Here is a 9,950-nt window from a genome sequence, read left to right as displayed (position 1 = left end):
TCAAAAAGATCTAGAAAAGCTTGAACATTGAGTGGTGACTAAGAATGTTATTTAACAAGGAGAAATGCAAAGTCCAACATCTGGGAGAAAAAATGAAAAAGCACATAAAGAATGTTAGGAATTGGGCTAAGCAGCACATGTGAAAACAACATGGGTATTCTAATAGATCAGACTGAACATGCCATCTCCTGCCGTCAGAGAACTGAATCCTAGTTACAGAGATTTACGGCCCTTAGAGTGAACTGGTTCTAAGCTACAGAGATTTCCTGTCCTCAGAGAGAGAACGGAATACTAGCTACAAAGATCTTCTGTCCACAGAGAACTGTATCGTAGTTACAGAGATTTGCTGCTTTTAGAGAGAGAACTGGATCCTAGTTACTCTCTATATTGTAGATTATGCCCAGCCACAGCTATGGGCTGATCACTAGTCTAGCTTTTGTAGCCACTTTCTTCTGGCCTTGAAGGCTGCTGGAGAATACATGCCCGAAAGTGGTGATTAAGGGTCCAGATAGCTGGTCATCAAGGCACTTGAGAAGAAGCTTTTCATCTCACTATTGAATATCTTTTGGCTATAATGTGTAAAAATGAATGAGGTGGGGGAGGGGGTAGAAAGCACTGTGAATTCTCTGTAATTGCTTTCCGCTTAAATATTTTATTTTTAAAAGAGATGTAAATGGGGAGATAAAACATCAATATGACGTAGAACATGAACAGAGAAAAGCTGCACCAATACTACGATGAAGAACAATAGAGAGGGTAACATTTCCAATGGGTTTGTGAACTAAGGGCCCAAGCACACAGCTGCATTTTTATTCATTACTGATGAGAACAATGACATAAAGCCTTTGACAATTATTAGTTTATAACCCTTTAATGTGAACCTACCACTAGCCATGTCCCATAGCAGCTATACGTTATTTTCTTGATCCCCTAAAGGGCAATTTCACCTTAATGGGCCACTCCGGCAAAAACATATTGTTATATGCCTGCCCCCCCCCCGTACCTGACTGCTTGGTCACAATCTGGAGGTCTTCTTTCTCTACTACAGCAATTTCTATGCACTGTAGACACCTATCTGATACTTATCAGGCACCAGTTAAAGAGCGAGATTCTTTACTTTCACTTTCAATCAACCCAAATACGCATCAGTAGAACATTAGCTAGAGAACTATACCATAATGTCTGCTGAAGGGGAATGTTTATCATTACGTTCTATAGTTACTTAAATAAGCTACAGACCATAAGTATACAGTCAAGAGAATAAGCTGTCATCTCCTCTATTATAACTGTGTGACAAGTACCGGTAGGTTCCATGCAACACAGTAATTGACTAGAAACGTCACACATACTCAACATAACATAGAATGTTAGTCTGAATGAAGACAATGACCATCTAGTGCAGCCTGTCCCCCCCTCCCCTTGTTAATCCAGAGCAAGGCAAAAACACCATAATGTGGCAGAAACCAATTTGCATATTTGGAGAAAAAAAATTCCTTCCTGACTCCATAATGGCAGTCCGAATAATCCCTGGATTAATGTTTGGTAGTTCCTACCTGACTATAAGACCCGGATCAACAACCCTGCTGGTCACCTAATGTCTATATCCTGTAATATCATAGGGCTCCAGAAAGACACCTAGTCCCCTCTTAAACTCCTCTATGGATTTTGCCATCACCACATCCTCAGGCAGAGAGTTCCACAGTCTCACTGCTCTTACAGTAAATAACCCCCTTCTATGTTGGTGGTCAAACCTGCTTTCTTCTAGACGTAGCGGATGCCCTCTTGTTACTGACGTAGTCCTGGGTATAAACAGATCATGGGAGAGAGCCTTGTATTGTCCCCTCATTAATACATAGTTATTTGATCGCCCCTTAGCCGTTTTTTTTCCAGGGTAAATAATCCCAATTTTGATAGCCTCTCTGGGTATTCTAGTCCTCTCATTCCGTTAATTTAGTTGCCCATCCTTGAACCCCCTCAAGCACTACAACATCTTTCATGAGCACCGGTGTTCAGAACTGGACAAAGTATTCTATGCAAGGCCTGCCAAGTGCCTTATATAGTGGAAGAATAAATCACCAGGCCCAGATGGAATACACCTAAGGTTACGAAGGGAAGTAAGCGACGAGATAGCTAGGCCGCTATATCTAATATTTCTAGACACTATCAAGACCGGGGTTGTACCATTGGATTGGTGCATTGCCAACGTGGTTCCAATTTACAAAAAGGGGAACAAAAGTGAGCCTGGTAACTACAGGCCAGTAAGTCTCACTTCCATAACGAGAAAACTTTTCGAGGGGATTCTGAGAGATGCCATCGATGAGTACCTCAAGGAGAACAACGGAATAACTCCTCACCAGCATGGATTCATGAAGGGTCGCTCATGTCAGACAAATCTGATCAGTTTCTACGATGAAGTAATCTCTAAGCTGGACCAGGGAGAATCTATTGATCTCGTATATCTGGACTTCTCTAAAGCCTTTGACACCGTGCCACATAATAGGCTAATATACAAAATGAGGCAGCTCGGATTGGGTGAAAACGTGTGTAATTGGGTAAAGAATTGGTTCAATGATAGAAAGCAGAGGGTGGTAATTAATGGTTCGTACTCTGATTGGACCACAGTCGCTAGTGGGGTGCCACAGGGTTCAGTATTAGGCCCCATTCTGTTCAATATATTTATCAACGACCTGATAGAGGGGCTGCACAGTAAGATATCAATATTTGCAGATGACACAATTATACAATATAATTAATGCAACAGAGGACAATGTACAGCTACAAATGGACCGAGATAAGCTGGGGGCTTGGGGAGAAAAATGGCAAATTAAGTTCAATATTGAAAAATGTAAGATTATGCACATGGGCAGCAAAAACGGATATCACCAATATTCACTTAATGGGGTACCGCTAGGGAAAAGTGATATGGAAAAGGATCTGGGGGTACTAGTGGATTGTAGACTAAACTGGAGTAACCAATGCCAGTCAGCTGCTGCAAAGGCAAATAAAGTCTTGGGGTGCATTAAAAGAGGTATAGGGGCGAGGGACGAGAACATTATCTTTCAATTATACAAGGCACTAGTCAGGCCCCACATGGAATACTGCGTACAATTCTGGTCACCGGTGCTCAGGAAAGTACTGGAGGGGGTTCAAAGAGCGACTAAACTGATACATGGAATGACGGGACTGGAATACCCAGAGAGGCTATCCAAATTGGGATTATTTACTCTAGAAAAAAGACGGCTAAGGGGCGACCAAATAACTATGTATAAATACATGAGGGGACAATACAAGGATCTCTCCCATGATCTGTTCATACCCAGGACCACGACGGTAACAAGAGGGCATCCGCTACATTTAGAGGAAAGCAGGTTTCATCACCAACATAGAAAGGGATTCTTTACTGTAAGAGCAGTTAGACTGTGGAACTCTCTGCCTGAGGATTTGGTGATGGCAAAATCAATAGAGGAGTTTAAAAGGGGACTTGATGTCTTTCTGGAGATGAAGGATATTATAGGTTATAAATCTTAAGTTAATTGTTAATCCGGGTATACAGGCAGGTAGGAACCATTAGGGGTTGATCCAGGGAACAGTCTGATTGCCATTAGGGAGTCGGGAAGGAATTTTTTCCCCAAAAGGGCTAATTAGCTTCTGCTCTTGGGTTTTTTTGCCTTCCTCTGGATGAACACAGGAGTATAGACAGGCTGGACTAGATGGACATTGTCTTCATTCGGCCTAACAAACTATGTTACTATGTCCCTCGCCCCTATGCCTCTTTTAATGCACCCCAAGACTTTATTTTCTTTTGCAGCAGCTGACTGGCATTGATTGCTCCAGTTAAATCTACAGTGTGCTGGTCAGAACTGAGATCATATGACCATCTGAGAAGAAAGTTACAAATAGAGAGAAGTAACGAACCAAGGTAACACTAGATCACTTTTATATACTGGGGTATAGCTACATAGAGCTTTTTATATGAGTTACTGTGAGGTTAGTTGATTGAAATCTTGAGCACTGTCCGTGGAGTCAAAGTATTCCATTTAGCTTTGCAGTCTTCTGGTAGGGATCTGTGAGATGGTATTTAAGATCCCTCATATGTTATATCAGTATTCAGGAATCCTCCTTGAAGGAAATGTTGATATCTACTCTTATTAAAATCCACCTCCCCCAACAGTGTCTTGAAACCAGATGAACAAAAATATTATGTATGAAAAGGATGAGCTTTTGTTGGTGCAGGGGCAGAGATCGCTCCTCTGACAGGGAAAGTAGAGGGAGTTTGTATAGTTCGTGTCAGACCTCTCCAGGGGTTTTATGGTCATCTTGTATGAATCATTTGGTGTCTATAGAGGTTGGTTTCCCTGTTGAAGCACTTTCCACAAATTCTGCAGGCATATGGTTTCTCCCCTGTGTGTGTTCTCTTGTGCCGGTTCAGGCTGCCGCTGGCAGTGAACACTTTCCCGCATTCTTCACATTCATATGTTTTCTCCCCTACATGGGTAGTCTGATGGAAGGCAAGGCGGGCACTGGAGGTGAAACATTTGCCACAAACAGAGCAAACGTAGGGCTTCTCAAGGGCATGAATGGACATATGTGTATCCAGAGAGGACTTCAATGCAAAGCGCCTGTCACATTCAGCACAGGCAAAAGGCTTATCCCCCATGTGAATGGCCTTGTGGGCAAGCAGATTGGACTTGACCGTAAAACACTTTCCACACTCTGAGCAAGCAAATAGCTTCTCTTCGGTGTGGACTTTAATGTGTGTGCTGAGCTCTGAAGAACTGGTGAAACTCTTCCCACATTCTGTACAAGCAAATAGGGCAGGGATGCTGTGGACTTTCCGATGACTCTCAAGGTGTAATCCTTCAGAGAAACACTTGTCACATTCAGAACAAGGATACGCATTCACATCAGGGTGGGCAGTTTTGCAGTCAGGTGTTGGTCTTGACATTAATATGGATTTTCTTTTACTATTTGGCGGTCCTCCAGACATCATTAGGTGTGTTGACCCATCTGTAGGGAAATAAGATGTTCAAGGGGAGAACTGGAATTAATTTCTTTACTTTACTAACTGGAAGTAAAATAATTAGAACAAGCAAAAATCAGAAGTAGTTGAAGAAATAATAAATTAGCAGAATCACCAAGGTGACGTGGATACTATGAATTAAACCGAATTTATCATGTTGCCAATCACTGAAGAAGACATATGAACAGTAAGAACAGTACAAGCAGAGGTTCAAATGACCACAATTCAGGTTATACTGGAACTTTCCTCCAGGCTCGTTCACACCTGGCTGAGTCTGTGCTCAGGCTTTCCATCTCTCTGTTCTGTATTTGCAGCAGATAAATGGAATTAAATTGTTCTGTTTTTACCCTTTTTCTTAAAGAGAAATGGCCGCGGAGTACACTATCTGTTGCATGTAAAAACAGACATTTCTGGGGTTTTTATTAACCCATTTAAATAAACGGTTTAAAAATAAAACCATTTAAATCCATTTTTCTACTCCAAAAACGCAACAGAGGCAGATAGCCTGAAAGCAGATGTAAAGAAGCCGCAACATAAGCACATATCAACTTGCTTATGTTTATCCGTTCTGCATCTTTAATGTGACAGATTTACTTTAAGCAGTGATCGTGAAGTCTACCAAGATCATAGAAAAGAGTCTACTGAAGTACTGAGCTAAAGAGAAACGCCACAAAGCGCTAGGCAGACGTTAGTTTCGGAAAGTAAGTCAACACTGGCATCACTTGCATTCATTACTAATGAAACCAGAGACCAGAAATAGGATCTGCAAAATGATCATTTGCATGTTCACTGTGCATTCTGGGAAGAGCAAAAAAAATCACTAGGTCACTATCATACTGGGGGCCGCTGCGGAGTGTCACTATTATTCTTGGCGCCGCTGTGGAGTGTTACTATCATAGTGGGGGCTGCTGTGGGGTGTCACGATCATGCTTGGGCTGCCACTATCATGCTGGGGGCCAGTGTGGGGTGCACTATCATAGTGGGAGCTGCTGTGGGGTGTCACTATCATAGTGGGGGCCACTCTGGGGTGTCACTATCATGCTGGGGGCCGCTGTAGGGGAAGGGGGGGTTCACTATTACTGCTGAGGCCGCTAGGGGTGGGGTAACTATTACCGCTGGTGGGGCACTATTATTGCTGGGGCCGCTGTGGGGTGTTACTACCCTGTTTCCTTGAAAATAAGACATACCCTGAAAATAAGACATAGTGTGATTTTCCAGAAATTTTGAGGGTGCAAAATGATTTTTCAGGCTTTTTGGGGGTGCTTGAAATATAAGCCCTACTCCAAAATTAAGCCCTGCTAACAGTTAATTAAAAAAGTCAATTTAAATAGTGTCCAGGCAGCTATACATGTAAAAAAGTTAAACCTTTTTGAACAAAAATTAATATAAGACACTGTTTTATTTTCGGGGAAACACAGTATCATGCTGGGGGCCGCTGTAGGGTGTCACTACCGTATCATGCTGGGGCCGCTGTGGGTGTCACTATCATGCTTGGGACCGCTGGGGGGGTCACTATTACCACAGGGGCCGCTGAGGGGGGAAGTCACTATTACCGCTGGGTGGTCACTATTACTGCTGAGGCCACTGGGGGGGGGGGGGGGGTCACTATTATCGCTGGAGCCGCTGTGCGATGTCACTATCATGCTGGGGGCCGCTGTGAGGTGTCACTATTCCCGCACGGGCTGCTGTGTGTGTGTGTGTGTGTGGGGGGGGGTTCACTATTTTCGTTTGGGCTGCTGTGGGGAGTCACTATCATGCTGGGGGCCGCTGTGGGGAGTCACTATCATGCTGGGGGCCGCTGTGGAGTGTCACTATCATGCGGGGGGGCCGCAAATGTCCAGTGTACCTGCAGAAGGCAGCATGTGACCCAAAGAAGAAGGCCTTATGAGGTATTTGGACATGGAACATCCAAAAATTCCAACTCTATATGTTCTCCCAAAAATCCACAAGAGCCTCGTAGATCCACCTGGGAGACATATTGTTTCTAGCTGTGATTCACTTTTCAGCCATATCTCCATTTTTCTTGATGAGGTCTTGAGACCACTGTCAGCCAATGCAGTCTCGTATATCCAAGATACTAGTCATTTCTTGAATAAGATAGCTGGTTTGGAGGTCACTGAGTCTACAATATTAGCTATATTTGACGTTGTGGCGTTATATACGTCTATTAAACACACCAGTGGTCTTGAGGCAGTGCAACATTTCTTGTAGAACACTGAGATGCCTTCGGGCTGCGTCGGTGCTGAAGTACATTCTAACCAATAACTATTTTGTTTTTGGTGGGGTGTACTACCGGCAGCGGCAGGGCACCACAATAGGCTCAAACGTTGCACCCACTTACACAAATTCATTCATTTGGTGGTTTGAAGAAAAATATCCATATACGTCGGAACATTATAGCAAGGCTGTGTGTTGGCTCAGATATATGGATGACATTTTTGTCGTCTGGAATGGCTCTGAAAGTGACCTCCTGCTCTTTAGAGATTTTCTCAATAGCATTGATCGTGAGTTACAGTTCAGACTTACTTATTCATCTCACAATGTCCAATTTTTGGACTTGATGGTGTCTAAACCTCAGGGTAAATTGTCAACAGATGTGTTTGTTAAACCAACTGACAAAAACTATTTCCTTCTTTTCGACAGCAATCACCCGAGGAGGACAGTAGAATCTCTCCCTTTAAGTTAACTGTTAAGGGTAAGAAGGATAGCAGTAAGGAACATGTTGAACACCGATTGATGCAGATGTGTAGAAAATTTGAAGCCAGAGGCTATCCCACAAATATTATCAACAACGCCAGATACATGGCTTCTAGCAAAACACATGATCAGCTTCTAACCCCCGGTGTGAAATAAACCAAATTTAAGAGAATCCCATTTGTGTCGACTTTTGGACAGATGAGTGGCAGAATTTGTAGTATTCTCAATAGACATTGGTCAATATTACCTAGAGGCAATAAGAATATCCTCATGTTATACTGTAGGGGCCCTAATTTAAGGGATAAGCTTAAAGCTGATTTTGAGTTGCAAAATATGCGGCCTTTAGGCCGCAACCTATCTCCCAATAATATCACTATTCCCACCACGGATAACATGTCCAACTGATATATGCGATTCCGGATGGTCCCCTATACGGACCCCTATCGCATCTTTGTTATTCTACTGATGTTTTTGTCATATATAAAAGTTAATAGTCAAGTTATTTTAATAGTTAAGATGTTTCAGGGTATCACTACCACTACTCAAAATTATGTATCAAATCTCACAAGAATCCCAAATCACACCACATCCCTAAAAAACAGACCTCACAACCTATGCGCTCACATCAGCTCACTTATTCCGTTAAATAACTATGTGTAGAGTACTAAGCCATAATGTCCGAGGCCTCAACTCCACAAGCATACGTCAAAAGGCCTTTATAGACTACGAAAGGCATAAGCCAGATATAATAAGCATACAAGAATCCCACCTCTCGACCACATCTTGCCCAAAGTTCTTTAATCCCAGATTCCTAACCCACTATCATGCACAACATATTACCAAAAGCAGAGGAGTCTCCACCTTCATTCGCAACTCCCTTCCATTTAAGTTAAAGGAATCCATAGTAGATGACCAGGGTTGATACCTAATCCTCATGGGAGAACTCTATAACGATAAACTGCATCGTTAACACATACGCACCAAACGAAAATCCAATCAATTTCTTCCTATCAGTCTGTGATATTCTTATCCCCCTAGAATACACCAGATTAATATGGAGTGGCGACTTCAACTTCACTATCGACCCCAAAATCGACTCCACATCTCAGACACCACCCCCAAGAGAGAAAAGATTGAGACGCAAACTCAAGGAAATTTTCCAACTGCTAACCCTATCAGACACATGGAGAGAATTTAACCAAAGCAAAAGGGGTACATACTTTTCACCAGCCCACAAGCAGCATTATAGATTAGATTGGATCCTGACCAACTCACTGACCCTACCGCTGATGTCCTTTTCGCGTCACCTAGTAATGGCTTGGTCAGATCACGATGCTGTCCTTACTGATTTCCTACTTTCCCCCCAAACGAGAATTCCCTACACGTTACATGTTACAATCAGGAGGCTGGAACCGCCACACGTCATGGGGCGGAGCTACGCGATGACGCGTACAAGGGGGCGGAGCCAAAACGCCGATGCTGCCGAGCGGAGCCGAAGGGAGAAGACGGATCTGCGCAAGCGCGTCTAGAAAAGCAAGAAGACACCGAAATTAGACGGAACCATGGCAACGGGGACGCTAGCAACGGAGCAGGTAAGTGAATAACTTCTGTATGGCTCATAATTAATGCACGATGTATATTACAAAGTGCATTAATATGGCCATACAGAAGTGTATAGACCCACGTGCTGCCGCGGGACAACCCCTTTAATGCTCGACCGAGCATCAAGCACCGAGGAGCATGGTCACTCATCTCTATTCAGAATGTATTAAATGCTTTTAGAATTTCTCAATACAGTCAATAAATCTGAAAGTCCAGACTAAAAACTACTACTCACCTTCATGAATCTCCCACTCGGCTGTTCGCTGCAGGCGTCCAACCGCCTCTTCATCTGCTTCAATCACAGGTTTAAGCAAGCGTTTTGTTCTGCGTGGCAAGTCTGAATGTATAACATGACACTGATTAGGTGGGTCTTGCTTCATAGTCATCAGTACAGTAACATTTCAAAGATTCAGAATCAAATGGAAAATTATAGATATTGGATTATCAGATGACCATGGCAAATGCCATAAACCTATATGTAATTTGGTGACTAGTAGCTAAAAAAATATGTATACAATAATCGCTGCTATCATTTTGTTTTGGTTCGTTCTGTTTGCTGCCACGCTGATTGCAGTGGCTGTGATTTACATAAACAGCCGAGCAGGCAGTGCTACACCACTTCCATAATTCC

General features: G+C 43.0%; 1 protein-coding gene across 1 annotated transcript in view; it reads right to left on the bottom strand.

The window, feature by feature from the left end:
* Positions 1 to 644: 644 nt before the first annotated feature.
* The window catches only part of LOC136588086 (zinc finger protein 3-like), a 65,852-nt gene continuing 56,546 nt past the window's right edge, over positions 645 to 9,950 (bottom strand). The window contains exons 9-10 of the mRNA XM_066587029.1: positions 9,555 to 9,656; positions 645 to 5,007 (exon numbers count right to left, since the gene is read on the bottom strand). Of these exons, the coding sequence (XP_066443126.1) occupies positions 4,313 to 5,007; positions 9,555 to 9,656 (797 nt within the window). The 3' untranslated portion in view covers positions 645 to 4,312. The remainder of the gene's footprint in view (positions 5,008 to 9,554; positions 9,657 to 9,950) is intronic.

This window comes from Eleutherodactylus coqui, chromosome 13, assembly GCF_035609145.1.
Source record: "Eleutherodactylus coqui strain aEleCoq1 chromosome 13, aEleCoq1.hap1, whole genome shotgun sequence".
In the NCBI taxonomy this organism is placed as follows: domain Eukaryota; kingdom Metazoa; phylum Chordata; class Amphibia; order Anura; family Eleutherodactylidae; genus Eleutherodactylus; species Eleutherodactylus coqui.
The sequence above is the reverse complement of the archived record's forward strand: the minus strand, read 5'-3'. Positions and strand labels throughout refer to the sequence as shown.